Source organism: Oncorhynchus clarkii, chromosome 12 (assembly GCF_045791955.1).
Source record: "Oncorhynchus clarkii lewisi isolate Uvic-CL-2024 chromosome 12, UVic_Ocla_1.0, whole genome shotgun sequence".
In the NCBI taxonomy this organism is placed as follows: Eukaryota; Metazoa; Chordata; class Actinopteri; order Salmoniformes; family Salmonidae; genus Oncorhynchus; species Oncorhynchus clarkii.
This window is the reverse complement of record NC_092158.1, coordinates 33,629,779-33,648,912: the sequence shown is the minus strand read 5'-3', so window position 1 is coordinate 33,648,912 and position 19,134 is coordinate 33,629,779. Positions and strand designations below refer to the sequence as shown.

At 49.4% G+C, this 19,134-nt stretch overlaps 1 protein-coding gene across 1 annotated transcript in view; it reads right to left on the bottom strand.

Annotated features, from left to right (window-relative positions):
* The window catches only part of LOC139423095 (coxsackievirus and adenovirus receptor homolog), a 62,398-nt gene that overhangs the window by 4,905 nt on the left and 38,359 nt on the right, over positions 1-19,134 (bottom strand). Inside the window, exons 2-3 of the mRNA XM_071174740.1 lie at positions 16,887-17,056; positions 3,049-3,253 (exon numbers count right to left, since the gene is read on the bottom strand). Coding sequence (XP_071030841.1) covers positions 3,049-3,253; positions 16,887-17,056 — 375 coding nt within the window. The remainder of the gene's footprint in view (positions 1-3,048; positions 3,254-16,886; positions 17,057-19,134) is intronic.

Here is a 19,134-nt window from a genome sequence, read left to right as displayed (position 1 = left end):
GTATTGGTTGTGGTGGACTATATGGATGTGGTGTAATATGAAGTGCTGAAGATAAGGAGATGTATTGGTTGTGGTGGACTATATGGATGTGGTGTAATATGAAGTGCTGAAGATAAGGAGATGTATTGGTTGTGGTGGACTATATGGATGTGGTGTAATATGAAGTGCTGAAGATAAGGAGATGTATTGGTTGTGGTGGACTATATGGATGTGGTGTAATATGAAGTGCTGAAGATAAGGAGATGTATTGGTTGTGCTGGACTATATGGATGTGGTGTAATATGAAGTGCTGAAGATAAGGAGATGTATTGGTTGTGCTGGACTATATGGATGTGGTGTAATATGAAGTGCTGAAGATAAGGAGATGTATTGGTTGTGGTGGACTACATTGAGGTACTGATAGGACACAGTATAGATAGAGGGAGAGTGATACATTGTGGTAGACCACAGTAGGGTGGCAATAAAGACAATGAGGGATCGGTTGGGACTGAGGCCAGGGAGACAGAAAGATTGGCTTTAGAGAGGTCTAGGTAGGGCTGATTGGTTGTTTGGACTCAGGTCAGAGAGCGATTGGCATGTTAAATACTGTAGTGGTGTATGAGTAATGAGATAGTGATTGGGACTAAGGTGAGGGAGAGAGGAATTGTGATTGGCTGCCGAAAACTGTAGTGAGGCAGCGGCAGACACTGATCAGTTGCGAGGGTTGCTGACATGCCTGTCCGGTGTGCTGTACTGACTGCAGGTGTGCCATCTCCTTCTGTTACCTTCACTGTCGATCTTCATACAGGGAGACAACACGCACACAGCTCCTAACGTTACCTGCACTCAGGACAAATGCCCCTGTGTGTGTGTGTGTGTGTGTGTGTGTGTCTACTTCCTGAGAGAGTGTGACCGTGTCCGTCTCTGCCAATGCGCTCGGGAACATTTACGTTCTGGTGACGATATTGACCTGAAGGTAAACTGCGGCGCAGGCAAGATGTCTTCCTGTCTCCTTGTCACACTGCTCTCCTCTAGAATAGGAATAGCTCTGCCCGAGGGGTCAATGCCTTTAGGCCTGTCAGACCCACTACCAGGCGGCGGCACTAAACTAGTAAAGACACTAGATGACCAGCTCTGTGGCCAAGAAATTCCTCTGCACAGCTCCCTAAGGACCATCACCATCTGCCTGCCTAGGTATTTGCTCTAGTCAGCTCAAGCCCATCTCTCCTTGGCTGGCTCAGGTACACTGAACAAATCTAACCTTCCTTCCTGTAGACCTGAGAGAGGCTTCGAGCCAGCCTTGCTGGTGTAAAGGAATGGCTAAAAAGACAGGTTGTTTTCGTATAGTTCCTGGTAAAGGAAGGTAAATATAACACCAACAGATCATGTCACAAAACCAGTTTCTCAGATGTGGTTAACCAGGAAAACAACTGTGTCCTAATCACATTTTTTTCAGGCAAACACAGTGTTTATGAGAAATCCTTCATCAGTGCGGGGCTCTAATAACAGTTCATATGTTGTTTGACCACAGCCGTCAGCCCACACTGCTTTTCATATGTAAATATGCTGACTGACTTTCTGTATGTTCAGAGTAAAGTTGACTCACCGAGCAGCCATACACGGCAAGTCTGTTTGCGCAGACATCACTATGAATGTTCTGCCTATTCTATACCCACTGTCATGTATGATATGCAGTTAGCTAGCTGAGTGGCTGTCATAAGGCCCGTATCACTTCATTTTACACTACTTTACTGTCACTTAGCAACAATGAAACAGCTGGCTGAGGCGACATGTGTGATGCTCATCAATCACACCATCATTTAATTGCAAAGCAAAACACTTAGCATACATCATTTCAGAACAAGGCAGCATTAATGTACATTTGACAACACTTAACTACATTTAATAGGCTATTTTGATGTCATCTGATATTGACAGCCATTTCCCTACCGTATATGGATTGAATGGGATTGCAATATCAAGGAAAATGCTAGATCAACACACACCACTAGGATTATTAAACATAACGCCATTCTAGAGGGGTATTGCATAAACACTTCTCTAGTGAGCCACATGCACCCTTTAAAAGGCATTATGCTTGGAGGTTTTACTGAACAGATACAGTTGAAGTCAGAAATTGACATACACTTAGGTTGGAGTCATTAAAACTTGTTTTTCAACCACTCCACACATTTCTTGTTAACAAATTATAGCTTTGGCAAGTCGGTTAGGACATCTACACTGAGCATGACAAGTCATTTTTCCAACAATTATTTACAGACAGATTACTTCACTTACAATTCACTGTATCACAATTCCAGTGGGTCAGAAGTTTACATACATTAAGTTGACTGTGCATTTAAACAGCTTGGAAAATGACAGAAAATGACATCATGGCTTTAGAAGCTTCTGATAGGCTAATTGACATAATTTGAGTCAATTGGCGGTGTACCTGTGGATGTATTTCAAGGCCTACCTTCAAACTTGGTGCCTATCTGCTTGACATCATGGGAAAATCAAAAGAAAATCGGCCAAGACCTCAGAATTTATTTTGTAGACCTCCACAAGTCTGGTTCATCCTTGGGAGCAATTTCCAAATGCCTGAAGGTACCACATTCATCTGTACAAACAATAGTACGCAAGTATAAACACCATGGCACCACGCAGCCGTCATACCGCTCAGGACGGAGACGCAACTCTCCTAGAGTTGAATGTACTTTGGTGCGAAATGTGCAAATCAATCCCAGAACACACCAAAGGACCTTGTGAAGATGCTGGAGGAAACAGGTACATAAGTATCTATATCCACAGTAAAACAAGTCCTATATCGACATAACCTGAAAGGGCGCTCAGCAAGGAAGAAGCCACGGCTCCAAAATTGCCATAAAAAAGCCAGACCACGGTTTGCAACTGCACATGGGAACAAAGATCGTACTTTTTGGAGAAATGTCCTCTGGTCTGATGCAACAAAATAGAACTGTTTGGCTAAAGTGTATGTAAACTTCCGACTTCAACTGTAGATAGCAGAGTAGCGGCTGTTTAAAATGTAATCCATGGCAACCCACTCACCCATGACGGTCAGTAGCATCTTTCTGCTGCGGATGCCCGGGGCCTTTTTCACCTTGCATTGGTAGGTCCCCGTGTCTGAGGACTTCAGACCAGTCAGGTTGATGGAAGCGTCGCCATTCTTCGGGTCAGGTGAGTTGAAGTGGGCCCGCCCCTTCACTGCAGGGTAGTAGTCCTCATAGGCCCTGTCCCCAGAGTACAGGATCACCTGGGGGTGGAGGGAGGAAGAGAACATGAGGGAGGGAAATAGAGGGAATAGACCGAGAATTAGAGGGAGATAGAGGGAGCTGGGTGTAATGGAGTTACAACTTTTCAGAAAAACAAGTCAAAGCTGGTTATTAAGAGTGAGTGCAAAGCCCACCCCCCGTTTCTGTTTACTAAAACAACAGACACTGAAATGAAGAGTCAGTGTATTGTTATCTCCCTAATGTCCTATGCCTGGCTCTGACTTGTTTTTGACCTTTCTTTTCTGTGCTGCTGAGCTATGGCACGGAACAAACAAAGCCCTACTGTGGAGTCAAAGCAACACCTGCTGTGTCAACAGAGACATAAAGAGAGAGCGCTATGACCTGAGCTCAGCAGCAGCCCCCAGCCCTACCTTCATCTCCCCTACCCCCGTCTGTCTCTCCCCCTCCCCTCCGACACAGCGCTCAGAGGAGAAGCCAGAAGATGGAGTCAAGGTGGAGCCAACAGACAACAAGCCGCACACGAGCAGCACGGAGGCAAAGTAAACAAAACACCACAACCACGGCACGAAAGAGGGAGGGAGGGCTAAACAATTCTCTCACATCGCAGGCAGACAACACATACACATACACAAATATATTCTACATTTTCCATGGAGCGTGTCAGAGACGGGGGCTTGTGTTGTGTGCAGTGATCACCATCATACACACGCACTGGAGGAGAGTAGAGGAAAAACTGAGTAGGCCTCCTAATGAACACAGAGGTCCAAGGGAGAGCGGAAGGGAAGAGAAAACAAAGAAAGAGAGACGAACAGAACGGAAAGACGGTGGGCTGTGAGGGAGCGAGAGAAAAGAAAACAAAGAGAAAGAGAACTGGAGGGATGGGAGATGTCTAACAGCTCGGCTGGGGAGCCTTGTTGTTGACCCCACGGCAGGGCTGCCAAGCCAAGGCTGTGTAGGCTAAGCTACATCTTGTATCTATTAGCCACGTAAACCGTAATGCATTCCACCTGGATCCCAGGAGAGACATGGAGCCCTCAAACTAACTTCACTGGGATCAGAGCAAAGGCAGCAATAACAAAGCGATGAGAGAAGGTGGAGGAGAGGAAATTAAATTGCCTGAGGCACTGGGGTAAAGACAGGCAACAAGCACTCCCTCTGACACTGAGACACAATCTCAGACACACACAGACTACAATCTTGTACATACCACATGTAATAACGTGGCTCAATAAAACAAATCCTATATAAATCCTGCGTACTGGAAAGCAAAGGGCAGACGTTAGTGAGAAGAGAAACAGACAAGCGGAGTTGAAAACAAGGACACGTTCATTCCGGTGTTCTGATTCAGAACAGGTAGACCAGTACTACAGTATCCATCTGGTGAGGTCAGACTGAAAGTCTCTGAGGGCAAATATTGCACTAAGGGACCTCTTCTCATAATTATAATAGTACATTGTATTAGTTAGGGTGGCACCTTTGTGGACATTTAAAGTCACCTTAAATAGTAATGAACTAATAAAGAAAATAGTAAAAAATAAAAAAAATAAAAAAGGGAAACAACCTCTATTATACTGGTTGTAGCAGCACCAGGAGTGAGACAAAGGTTTGGTTACTTACATGGGGCCATATAAAGATGAGGTCATCGTCATGTGACTCCCCTGCACGGAGAGGGTGGGGCTAATTTGAAAGGCAAAACAGGGAGTGGCATCACCTGTGTACACTACACTCAATGTCCCGGTCTGTCTGACTCTGTGTCTTTGGTCAAGTCGGGCTTTTCTCCTGACTCAGCCGTCAGTTTCAGAAATGTACCTTGGCTCCAAATTGAATCTCAAGGTTTAACCTGAACCACTACACTTTCATGTCAGATTTTCTTCAGTAAACAAAGCTCTAGTGCTTTCCTCAAGGACACAAACCTTTATCAATCCACCAGGAATTTGAAGCAGCTAGCTACCGTTCCATTCTCCCAGCTAACCTTGAGACTATAGCGCTAAAGGCAACTATCATTCATGTATTTTCATGACTGTAGTTACCATTATCGTAGTTGAGAATACAATACTCAGGTCGCAACCTGCTTCCAGCCTATCTGTAATGTCCCCGCGATGAGCGCTAAATTCTAATTATCTCTGCATGGCATTTCAGGCCAACAAAGAGGTGCATTAGCTATGGTTCACTTATTCCCTGAATTCGGATATGTAGGGATATACGAAATAAACAGACCACAACTCCCTAATTAATTTTCTGATGCAAGCAGTGCATTGTTTTTTCCCTACTTTAGAAATACAAAAATGCCAGTTTGACTGTGCAAACTCAAAGTATTCTATCATAGGGAGTGGTACGTAAAGGGTCCGCCCCCTCCAGTCTACCTCTACACTCAATATCTTCTTCACGCCTCCCATTCCATCCTCTCCTCTCTCCTCCACTCCCTCTCCTTTGCTACTTCCCCTTATCTCCCTTTGTCATATATCCTATCCTCTACTCTCCCTCCATCTCCTCCCCCTTTCCAGCAGAGTAGATCAGTACCACACATCCAGTAGTCCAGCCTGCCAGTACAGTGTAGCCCCATCATCACCCCTCCCCTTCTCGCTCTCTGGACGTCCAGTAGTCCAGCCAGCCAGTACAGTGTAGCCCCATCATCACCCCTCCCCTTCTCGCTCTCTGGACGTCCAGTAGTCCAGCCTGCCAGTACAGTGTAGCCCCAGCCCCATCATCACCCCTCCCCTTCTCGCTCTCTGGACGTCCTGTAGTCCAGCCTGCCAGTACAGTGTAGCCCCAGCATCACCCCTCCCCTTCTCGCTCTCTGGACGTCCAGTAGTCCAGCCTGCCAGTACAGTGTAGCCCCAGCATCACCCCTCCCCTTCTCGCTCTCTGGACGTCCTGTAGTCCAGCCTGCCAGTACAGTGTAGCCCCATCATCACCCCTCCCCCTTCTCGCTCTCTGGACGTCCAGTAGTCCAGCCAGCCAGTACAGTGTAGCCCCAGCCCCAGCATCACCCCTCCCCCTTCTCGCTCTCTGGACGTCCAGTAGTCCAGCCTGCCAGTACAGTGTAGACCCAGCATCACCCCTCCCCTTCTCGCTCTCTGGATGTCCAGTAGTCCAGCCTGCCAGTACAATGTAGCCCCAGCATCACCCCTCCCCCTTCTCGCTCTCTGGACGTCCAGTAGTCCAGCCTGCCAGTACAGTGTAGCCCCAGCCCCAGCATCACCCCTCCCCCTTCTCGCTCTCTGGACGTCCAGTAGTCCAGCCTGCCAGTACAGTGTAGCCCCATCATCACCCCTCCCCTTCTCGCTCTCTGGACGTCCAGTAGTCCAGCCTGCCAGTACAATGTAGCCCCAGCCCCATCATCACCCCTCCCCCTTCTCGCTCTCTGGATGTCCAGTAGTCCAGCCTGCCAGTACAGTGTAGCCCCATCATCACCCCTCCCCTTCTCGCTCTCTGGACGTCCAGTAGTCCAGCCTGCCAGTACAATGTAGCCCCAGCCCCAGCATCACCCCTTCCCTTCTCGCTCTCTGGATGTCCAGTAGTCCAGCCTGCCAGTACAATGTAGCCCCAGCATCACCCCTCCCCCTTCTCGCTCTCTGGACGTCCAGTAGTCCAGCCTGCCAGTACAGTGTAGCCCCAGCCCCATCATCACCCCTCCCCCTTCTCGCTCTCTGGACGTCCAGTAGTCCAGCCTGCCAGTACAGCGTAGCCCCATCATCACCCCTCCCCCTTCTCGCTCTCTGGACGTCCAGTAGTCCAGCCTGCCAGTACAGCGTAGCCCCATCATCACCCCTCCCCCTTCTCGCTCTCTGGACGTCCAGTAGTCCAGCCTGCCAGTACAGTGTAGCCCCAGCCCCATCATCACCCCTCCCCCTTCTCGCTCTCTGGACGTCCAGTAGTCCAGCCTGCCAGTACAGCGTAGCCCCAGCATCACCCCTCCCCCTTCTCGCTCTCTGGACGTCCAGTAGTCCAGCCTGCCAGTACAGCGTAGCCCCATCATCACCCCTCCCCCTTCTCGCTCTCTGGACGTCCAGTAGTCCAGCCTGCCAGTACAGTGTAGCCCCAGCCCCATCATCACCCCTCCCCCTTCTCGCTCTCTGGACGTCCAGTAGTCCAGCCTGCCAGTACAATGTAGCCCCAGCATCACCCCTCCCCTTCTCGCTCTCTGGACGTCCAGTAGTCCAGCCTGCCAGTACAGTGTAGCCCCAGCCCCATCATCACCCCTCCCCCTTCTCGCTCTCTGGACGTCCAGTAGTCCAGCCTGCCAGTACAGCGTAGCCCCAGCATCACCCCTCCCCCTTCTCGCTCTCTGGACGTCCAGTAGTCCAGCCTGCCAGTACAGCGTAGCCCCAGCATTACCCCTCCCCTTCTCGCTCTCTGGACGTCCAGTAGTCCAGCCTGCCAGTACAGCGTAGCCCCAGCATCACCCCTCCCCCTTCTCGCTCTCTGGACGTCCAGTAGTCCAGCCTGCCAGTACAGCGTAGCCCCAGCATCACCCCTCCCCCTTCTCGCTCTCTGGACGTCCAGTAGTCCAGCCTGCCAGTACAGTGTAGCCCCATCATCACCCCTCCCCTTCTCGCTCTCTGGACGTCCAGTAGTCCAGCCTGCCAGTACAGTGTAGCCCCATCATCACCCCTCCCCCTTCTCGCTCTCTGGACGTCCAGTAGTCCAGCCTGCCAGTACAGTGTAGCCCCAGCATCACCCCTCCCCTTCTTGCTCTCTGGATGTCCAGTAGTCCAGCCTGCCAGTACAGTGTATCCCCAGCCCCATCATCACCCCTCCCCTTCTCGCTCTCTGGACGTCCAGTAGTCCAGCCTGCCAGTACAGTGTAGCCCCATCATCACCCCTCCCCTTCTCGCTCTCTGGACGTCCAGTAGTCCAGCCTGCCAGTACAGTGTAGCCCCATCATCACCCCTCCCCCTTCTCGCTCTCTGGACGTCCAGTAGTCCAGCCTGCCAGTACAGTGTAGCCCCAGCATCACCCCTCCCCTTCTTGCTCTCTGGATGTCCAGTAGTCCAACCTGCCAGTACAGTGTAGCCCCAGCCCCATCATCACCCCTCCCCTTCTCGCTCTCTGGACGTCCAGTAGTCCAGCCTGCCAGTACAGTGTAGCCCCATCATCACCCCTCCCCCTTCTCGCTCTCTGGACGTCCAGTAGTCCAGCCTGCCAGTACAGTGTAGCCCCAGCCCCATCATCACCCCTCCCCCTTCTCGCTCTCTGGACGTCCAGTAGTCCAGCCTGCCAGTACAGCGTAGCCCCATCATCACCCCTCCCCTTCTCGCTCTCTGGACGTCCAGTAGTCCAGCCTGCCAGTACAGTGTAGCCCCATCATCACCCCTCCCCTTCTCGCTCTCTGGACGTCCAGTAGTCCAGCCTGCCAGTACAGTGTAGCCCCATCATCACCCCTCCCCCTTCTCGCTCTCTGGACGTCCAGTAGTCCAGCCTGCCAGTACAGTGTAGCCCCAGCCCCATCATCACCCCTCCCCCTTCTCGCTCTCTGGACGTCCAGTAGTCCAGCCTGCCAGTACAGCGTAGCCCCAGCATCACCCCTCCCCTTCTCGCTCTCTGGACGTCCAGTAGTCCAGCCTGCCAGTACAGTGTAGCCCCATCATCACCCCTCCCCTTCTCGCTCTCTGGACGTCCAGTAGTCCAGCCTGCCAGTACAATGTAGCCCCATCATCACCCCTCCCCTTCTCGCTCTCTGGATGTCCAGTAGTCCAGCCTGCCAGTACAGCGTAGCCCCATCATCACCCCTCCCCTTCTCGCTCTCTGGACGTCCAGTAGTCCAGCCTGCCAGTACAGTGTAGCCCCAGCCCCATCATCACCCCTCCCCCTTCTCGCTCTCTGGACGTCCAGTAGTCCAGCCTGCCAGTACAGCGTAGCCCCATCATCACCCCTCCCCTTCTCGCTCTCTGGATGTCCAGTAGTCCAGCCTGCCAGTACAGCGTAGCCCCATCATCACCCCTCCCCTTCTCACTCTCTGGACGTCCAGTAGTCCAGCCTGCCAGTACAGTGTAGCCCCAGCCCCATCATCACCCCTCCCCCTTCTCGCTCTCTGGACGTCCAGTAGTCCAGCCTGCCAGTACAGTGTAGCCCCATCATCACCCCTCCCCTTCTCGCTCTCTGGACGTCCAGTAGTCCAGCCTGCCAGTACAGTGTAGCCCCAGCCCCATCATCACCCCTCCCCCTTCTCGCTCTCTGGACGTCCAGTAGTCCAGCCTGCCAGTACAGCGTAGCCCCAGCATCACCCCTCCCCCTTCTCGCTCTCTGGACGTCCAGTAGTCCAGCCTGCCAGTACAGCGTAGCCCCAGCATCACCCCTCCCCTTCTCGCTCTCTGGACGTCCAGTAGTCCAGCCTGCCAGTACAGCGTAGCCCCAGCATCACCCCTCCCCCTTCTCGCTCTCTGGACGTCCAGTAGTCCAGCCTGCCAGTACAGCGTAGCCCCAGCATCACCCCTCCCCCTTCTCGCTCTCTGGACGTCCAGTAGTCCAGCCTGCCAGTACAGTGTAGCCCCATCATCACCCCTCCCCCTTCTCGCTCTCTGGACGTCCAGTAGTCCAGCCTGCCAGTACAGTGTAGCCCCAGCATCACCCCTCCCCTTCTTGCTCTCTGGATGTCCAGTAGTCCAGCCTGCCAGTACAGTGTAGCCACAGCCCCATCATCACCCCTCCCCTTCTCGCTCTCTGGACGTCCAGTAGTCCAGCCTGCCAGTACAGTGTAGCCCCATCATCACCCCTCCCCTTCTCGCTCTCTGGACGTCCAGTAGTCCAGCCTGCCAGTACAGTGTAGCCCCATCATCACCCCTCCCCCTTCTCGCTCTCTGGACGTCCAGTAGTCCAGCCTGCCAGTACAGTGTAGCCCCAGCATCACCCCTCCCCTTCTTGCTCTCTGGATGTCCAGTAGTCCAACCTGCCAGTACAGTGTAGCCCCAGCCCCATCATCACCCCTCCCCTTCTCGCTCTCTGGACGTCCAGTAGTCCAGCCTGCCAGTACAGTGTAGCCCCATCATCACCCCTCCCCCTTCTCGCTCTCTGGACGTCCAGTAGTCCAGCCTGCCAGTACAGTGTAGCCCCATCATCACCCCTCCCCCTTCTCGCTCTCTGGACGTCCAGTAGTCCAGCCTGCCAGTACAGCGTAGCCCCATCATCACCCCTCCCCTTCTCGCTCTCTGGACGTCCAGTAGTCCAGCCTGCCAGTACAGTGTAGCCCCATCATCACCCCTCCCCTTCTCGCTCTCTGGACGTCCAGTAGTCCAGCCTGCCAGTACAGTGTAGCCCCATCATCACCCCTCCCCCTTCTCGCTCTCTGGACGTCCAGTAGTCCAGCCTGCCAGTACAGTGTAGCCCCATCATCACCCCTCCCCCTTCTCGCTCTCTGGACGTCCAGTAGTCCAGCCTGCCAGTACAGCGTAGCCCCATCATCACCCCTCCCCTTCTCGCTCTCTGGATGTCCAGTAGTCCAGCCTGCCAGTACAGCGTAGCCCCATCATCACCCCTCCCCTTCTCGCTCTCTGGACGTCCAGTAGTCCAGACTGCCAGTACAGTGTAGCCCCAGCCCCATCATCACCCCTCCCCCTTCTCGCTCTCTGGACGTCCAGTAGTCCAGCCTGCCAGTACAGCGTAGCCCCAGCATCACCCCTCCCCTTCTCGCTCTCTGGACGTCCAGTAGTCCAGCCTGCCAGTACAGTGTAGCCCCATCATCACCCCTCCCCTTCTCGCTCTCTGGACGTCCAGTAGTCCAGCCTGCCAGTACAATGTAGCCCCATCATCACCCCTCCCCTTCTCGCTCTCTGGATGTCCAGTAGTCCAGCCTGCCAGTACAGCGTAGCCCCATCATCACCCCTCCCCTTCTCGCTCTCTGGACGTCCAGTAGTCCAGCCTGCCAGTACAGTGTAGCCCCATCATCACCCCTCCCCTTCTCGCTCTCTGGACGTCCAGTAGTCCAGCCTGCCAGTACAATGTAGCCCCATCATCACCCCTCCCCTTCTCGCTCTCTGGACGTCCAGTAGTCCAGCCTGCCAGTACAATGTAGCCCCATCATCACCCCTCCCCTTCTCGCTCTCTGGATGTCCAGTAGTCCAGCCTGCCAGTACAGCGTAGCCCCATCATCACCCCTCCCCTTCTCGCTCTCTGGACGTCCAGTAGTCCAGCCTGCCAGTACAGTGTAGCCCCAGCCCCATCATCACCCCTCCCCCTTCTCGCTCTCTGGACGTCCAGTAGTCCAGCCTGCCAGTACAGCGTAGCCCCATCATCACCCCTCCCCTTCTCGCTCTCTGGATGTCCAGTAGTCCAGCCTGCCAGTACAGCGTAGCCCCATCATCACCCCTCCCCGTCTCACTCTCTGGACGTCCAGTAGTCCAGCCTGCCAGTACAGTGTAGCCCCAGCCCCATCATCACCCCTCCCCCTTCTCGCTCTCTGGACGTCCAGTAGTCCAGCCTGCCAGTACAGCGTAGCCCCATCATCACCCCTCCCCCTTCTCGCTCTCTGGACGTCCAGTAGTCCAGCCTGCCAGTACAGCGTATCCCCATCATCACCCCTCCCCCTTCTCGCTCTCTGGACGTCCAGTAGTCCAGCCTGCCAGTACAGCGTATCCCCATCATCACCCCTCCCCCTTCTCGCTCTCTGGACGTCCAGTAGTCCAGCCTGCCAGTACAGCGTAGCCCCATCATCACCCCTCCCCCTTCTCGCTCTCTGGACGTCCAGTAGTCCAGCCTGCCAGTACAGCGTATCCCCATCATCACCCCTCCCCCTTCTCGCTCTCTGGACGTCCAGTAGTCCAGCCTGCCAGTACAGCGTATCCCCAGCTCTGGTTTTGCAGCACTAATCCTACTGGGCACTGTCACATACACCAAGCCAGCCCTGTAGCCACTGAACTTAACAGGCCACTAATTACTGATAATACACATGACATCACCCCACCAGGGCGCAAGTAGGTTGTGTGCGTGTGTTTGTCTGTCTATGCACTGAGTGTCCCTCTGATTGGACAATTAATATCTACCCGCTCAGAGGAAGATAGAAACTTGGCCGTTGTGAATGAAGAACTGGTCTGGTGAGATTGCGGCCCTTGTAAAAGATTGGAGACAGTTTGATGCGCAATGAACGTCAAAACAAAAATAATGAGCAGTGAAGCTAAACTCTGAGTATGGAACATTCAGAACACGTCTACAGCTGAGTACAACTAGAGAGGAGGTAGACCACAAACGGACTGGGTTCTACAGTTATATCCACATGAGCATTGTAGTCTTTACACAGAAATGCCAAACCTGGGGAGTACAATGACGGCTCTATAATAATAATAATGTTATTTTTTGGGAAATACGCCACTTCTTCCACCCCCACCCCTCCTAATTAATCATCAGTGGTTCCCATTCTAAATAAAACGAAGTAGGTCAAAAACAAATAGAGCTCTCCTGAGGCACTGCTCCCCAATTTAAAAAAAATAATAATTTTGCAGAGGCAATGGAGGGAGAGGAGAGAGCAGGGCTGGGCTGGAAGTAGGAGCCAGGGAGGAATGGTGAAAGGGACAGCTAATGAAGGGCTCCTACTGATCTTCTTCTAGCCCTGGACAAAAAAAAAAAACTCAAGCCATGGGGGACAAGGAGAGAGAGAGATAGAGAGCGGATGCAGAGGCATCAATAGAGGAGGAGTGGAACGGAGAGACACAGGAGAGACTCCCCCACCATTCAGAGGCCTGGAGTGAGGCCATCTATCCCTCTATAAGCTTCTAGCTACATGTCCTCAGGCAATGCATGGGCTATGTGGATCTGTCTATTCTCTCAGCAGCCTTGTGTACCCCATACCTCCAGAATACAGAGGGATGACGCGGCCTGTACACAGAGCTGCCGGGTTCTCACAGCACGGCTGGAAGGTGGCATTCCACTCAATAGAGGTGCCATGCAGAGAGCAGGTGGGTGAGGTCAAAGAGCCAACTGACACACCCCCACAAACCCCTTCTCATGCACTAACGAGCGTGCACAGTGCACGCTTGCACACACTGAAAGAGCGATGCCACACACTCAAACCCATGTGGGATATTTTATAACGCTTTAAAAACATGCACCAAGTAAAAGAGATGAACGGCTGTTTTTATTGTCATGGGGGTTGTGTGGGAGTTTTTCCTTACCACACATACAGTGGGGCAAAAAAGTATTTAGTCAGCCACCAATTGTGCAAGTTCTCCCACTTAAAAAGATGAAGCCTGGAATTTTCATCATAGGTACACTTCAACTATGACAGACAAAATGAGAAAAAATCACATTGTAGGATTTTTAATGAATTGATTTGCTAATTATGGTGGAAAATAAGTATTTGGTCACCTACAAACAAGCAAGATTTCTGGCTCTCACAGACCTTTAAGAGGCTCCTCTGTCCTCCACTCGTTACCTATATTAATGGCACCTGTTTGAACTTGTTATCAGTATAAAAGACACCTGTCCACAACCTCAAACACTCACACTCCAAACTCCACTATGGCCAAGACCAAAGAGCTGTCAAAGGACACCAGAAACAAAATTGTAGACCTACACCAGGCTGGGAAGACAATCTGCAATAGGTAAGCAACTTGGTTTGAAGAAATCAACTGTGGGAGCAATTATTAGGAAATGGAAGACATACAAGACCACTGATAATCTCCCTCGATCTGGGGCTCCACGCAAGATCTCACCCCGTGGGGTCAAAAGGATCACAGAACCACACGGGGGGACCTAGTGAATGACCTGCAGAGAGCTGGGACCAAAGTAACAAAGCCTACCATCAGTAACACACTACGCCGCCAGGGACTCAAATCCTGCAGTGCCAGACGTGTCCGCCTGCTTAAGCCAGTACATGTCCAGGCCCGTCTGAAGTTTGCTAGAGAGCATTTGGATGATCCAGAAGAAAATTGGGAGAATGTCATATGGTCAGATGAAACCAAAATATAACTTTTTTGGTAAAAACTCAACTCGTCGTGTTTGGAGGACAAAGAATGCTGAGTTGTATCCAAAGAACACCATACCTACTGTGAAGCATGGGGGTGGAAACATCAAGCTTTGGGGCTGTTTTTCTGCAAAGGGACCAGGACGACTGATCCGTGTAAAGGAAAGAATGAATGGGGCCATGTATCGTGAGATTTTGAGTGAAAACCTCCTTCCATCAGCAAGGGCATTAAAGATGAAAAGTGGCTGGGTCTTTCAGCATGACAATGATCCCAAACACACCGCCCAGGCAACGAAGGAGTGGCTTCGTAAGAAGCATTTCAAGGTCCTGGAGTGGCCTAGCCAGTCTCCAGATCTCAACCCCATAGAAAATCTTTGGAGGGAGTTGAAAGTCCGTGTTGCCCAGCAACAGCCCCAAAACATCACTGCTCTAGAGGAGATCTGCATGGAGGAATGGGCCAAAATACCAGCAACAGTGTGTGAAAACCTTGTGAAGACTTACAGAAAATGTTTTGACCTCTGTCATTGCCAACAAAGGGTATATAACAAAGTATTGAGATAAACTTTTGTTATTCACTAAATACTTATTTTCCACCATCATTTGCAAATAAATTCATTAAAAATCTTACAATGTGATTTTCTGGATTTTTTTTTCTAATTTTGTCTGTCATAGTTGAAGTGTACCTATGATGAACATTACAGGCTTCATCTTTTTAAGTGGGAGAACTTGCACAATTGGTGGCTGACTAAATACTTTTTTGCCCCACTGTATGAAAACCTCCGACATCAACTGTATATATAAAAAAGTATGTGGACACGTCTTCAAATTAGTGGATTTGGCTATTTCAGCCATACCCGTTGATGACAAGTGTATAAAATTAGGCACACAGCCATGCAATCTCCATAGACAAACATTGACAGTAGAATGTTCTTACTGAAAAGCTCAGTGACTTTCAACATGGCACCGTCATAGGATGCCAACTTTCCAACAAGTCAGTTCGTCAAAGCAGCCCCGGTCAACTGTAAGTGCTGTTATTGTGAAGTAAAAATGTCTAGGAGTAACAACGGCTCAGCCGCGAAGTGGCAGGCCACACACGCTCACAGAATGGGATCACCGAGTGCTGAAGAACGTAAAAATCATCTTGTCTTCAGTTGCAACCCTCATTACCAAGTTCCAAACGAAGTCTGGAAGCAACGTCAGCACAATAACTGTTTGTTGGGAGCTTCATGAAATGGGTTTCCATGGCCGAGCAGCCGTGCACAAGCCTAAGATCACCATGCGCAATGCCAAACGTTGGCTGGTTTGGTGTAAAGCTCAACACCATTGGACTCTGGAGCAGTGGAAACGCGGTCTCTGGAGTGATGAATCATCCTTCACCATCAGGCAGTCCGATGGATGAATCTGTGTTTGGCGGATACTAGGAGAACGCTACCTTCCCAAATGCATAGTGCGAACTGTAAAGTTTGGTGGAATAGGAATAATGGTATGGGGCTGTTTTTCATGGTTCGGGCTAGGCCCCTTAGTTCTGGCTAGGCCCCTTAGTTCTAGTGAAGGGAAATCTTTATGCTACAGCATACAATGACAATCTAGACGATTTTGTGCTACCAACTTTGTGGCAATAATTTGGGTAAGGCCCTTTCCTGTTCCAGCATGATAACGCCCCGTGGACAAAGCGAGGCCCATACAGAAATGCTTTGTCGAGATCGGTGTGGAAGAACTTGACAGGCCTGCACAGAGCCCTGATCTCAACCCCATCGAACACCTTTGGGATGAATTGAAACACCGACTATGAGCCAGGCCTAATCGCCCAACATCAGTGCCCAACCTCACTAATTCTCTTGTGGCTGAATGTAAGCAAGTCCCCGCAGCAATGTTCCAACATCTAGTGGAAAGCCTTTGAAGAAGAGTGGAGGTTGTTATAGCAGCAAAGGGTGAACAAACTCCATACTAATGCCCATGATTTTGGAATGAGATGTTCGACGAGCAGGTGGCCACATACTTTGATCATGTATTGTATTTCATTGAACAAATCCAGGAAATGCATGCATTTTGAGGTCCAACCTGTCAAAATAGGATCCAGAATGATCAGATATATTTTTGGCTCTTCAGAGAATTTGCCATCATCTTTGTGCATATTGGACTATAGGCTACATTACTCACCACCTGAGGAAGTGGGAATTGAAAACACTTAGCTAGACGTTCCATTGCTAGGCTATATGATGTATTCGGTCCGCAGGCACATCAAAACCAGAGGTGAGAAATACATTATATATACAGACACTGACAGAAAGCTGCGACTCTCCTCTCTGTAAAAAGAACAGTATTTTTCCCTCAATAGCATTTTGTGCTTCTCAGAATGCATCTCGCCCTCCTCCGTGCGCACAGTGGGGAGAGGGAGTGAGAGTCAGCAGCCGACAGTGAAAGAGGGACAGGCAGATGCATTCATAGCAGAATCAACATAATGCATAGACTATTACTGTTGACCAAATAATGATTTTAGAATAATCTACAGGAACGTTTTGTGTAGCTAAATCAACTAAAATTACTGACGTACACACAATGCTTCGCTAAAAGGAAGCCAATGTCAGTCATTTTTGGTTTATTGTCCCAGCTCTCACATAACACTTCTGTTGAAACACTGGATAGTTCCAACACAATATGATGAATTCTGACATACCAAAAGAAGGAATAACCTGCAAACCCTTTTTTCATGGATGAAAGAACAAACACCACTCGGAAGGACCACATTAAACACACACCACTTTGTCCTCTTTCTGGTTGTCGGAGGCCAGCAGGCTCCATTCGATGTCCAGGGGGCCAGAGTCCACAGGGGCCAGAGAAAACTGACAATCCAGCTTGACACTCTCACTGCTGGCCTTCTCTATGGACGTGGGTCCCTGGGATGTGATCTCCAGGCCATGGGCTACACCTGGACACAGAGAGGGAGGGAGAGGAAGATCATTAGCCTAATAGCACACACTGATAGCATGGCATTCCCTTCATTAGCACATTGGGGCTAAAGATCGAATTAGAATGACTAAGTCTATGATGTTACTTCTAAAACAAATCAGGATTCCATCTGAGTGCCTCGTTGTTCACACTTATGTTTCAGTTAAAAGTAACTGTCCAGTGTTTGCACATTTCTATCAAATATGATCTATAATTAATTATAATACGAGTGAAATCGCTTTTTTCCTCAGCCCAGTCAAGCAGCTTTTCGTGTCACAATTGTGTGGGCGTATACCAGTCATAAAAATATTAATACGAGTAGACCGCTGATTGGCCAGCTCATCCTGCTCACGAGGATGACATCATCCTATTTGAGGACACATTATTTGAGACACATTGTTTGAGATACACGTTTTTTCATTTAGTTTTATATGTGCTCAAACTCTACTCCCCAACCACAGCACTCCGTTCTGCCACCCCTGGTCTCTTGGCCTTCCCACCTCCCTGATAATGGGTATCTTAAATGAATCCCACGGCACCCCCACAAAAAAAAGAGAAACAAAAAGAGCACTGGCTTTGCTGTTAACTATTTTAGGGGGAAAATATACTTGCTACGACTGATATGTGTGTCTCACCCAGCCATCTTAAAATGAATTAACTAATTGTAAGTCACTCTGGATAAGAGTGTCTACTATATGACTAAAATGTAGATGCAACTTTGAGGTAGGGCTAGGCGATACATAAAATTAATTCAAATGTATGTTCTCGCGATATTCCAAATGCCTGTATGTCAGAATCAAGGTTTTTTGTATTTTTTGTTTTTATTAGTATTTATGTCCACTTCTTCTCATGTTGTCTTTTTGGTTGTCTCGATTGCTCCTCCTGTACTGTGCACCTTACCATTTACACCAGAGATCTGTATATAATGATGAGATGCTCATGTCTCCACCATAACAACAGGAGTTGTTGTCCCAAAAGGCAGGAAGGCAAGCGACAAGCTTATGTTCAAAATAAGCACATAGAAACGCATTGGGGTTATTTTGGACATATTTTGGCGAGATAGAAACATCTCGCTTTGTCTCTTTCTCTATGGTTTACATACACCCCCAAAGCCCCTCCCTCTACCACTCACAACAACAAGATGAGAGATCACTTATTCTTCTCTGACAAGCGATTTCAAATGGCTATTTGCATTTGAGGTTCGGTCTAACAGAATCATTCACATGGACACCAAAACACATTGAGACATTATTTTCCTGTAATAGAGAAGTTCATCTTTCATCTCCTCAAATTTCAAGCAGAGCAGACACTACTAAAGCAGATGTACCAATAAACATTCATTCTGGAAAATGCATGCCCAGTTTGTCGTGCGCGCATTACGATACCACGTACTGCTAGCAGCATTTTTGTCAAATAAATATTGTTATACCATTTGTTTATTCTGTTTTATAAACGTGCAAAAGCATAAAATATAACAAATTGGCAGCTTGTTCTGGTAAAACTATTGAACCTAGTGGTTAAGAGCTTTGGGCCAGTGGTTCGAATCCCCGAGCCGACTAGGTAAAACAAATGATAAGTCTCTCTGGATAAGAGCGTCTGCTAAATGACTCAAATGTAAATGTTTTACGGTTGTGGAAAGCGTATATTCAGTCTAGGTATAATTTCACAAACCGTAAATTCATTAGATTATTGCTGACTGTTTTAAATTAGGTCTATTTGACCTTTAAATTGTACAATTTAAGAAAAAGGTATATATTTAAACAAGCTATATATCGTGACGGTTTGAAAAAAAATAACAGAGATTTGAGTTTTAGGCCGTATCGTCCAGCCCTACTTTGAGGTAGAGTTTTTCTCCAATTTATGGTTTGGACACAAATACGAGTATAGGATGAGTCAACAACATTATTTGAGTTAACATAATAATAACAACATTTAAAAGTCATATCTTCACTTGACAGTTACTTTAAGGTTTACAATCAATATTTTGGTTAACTGGATTATTTCAAATCTTTGAAATAGAGCCTTCATAAAATTGTTATTATGAGGTCAAGTGCTACT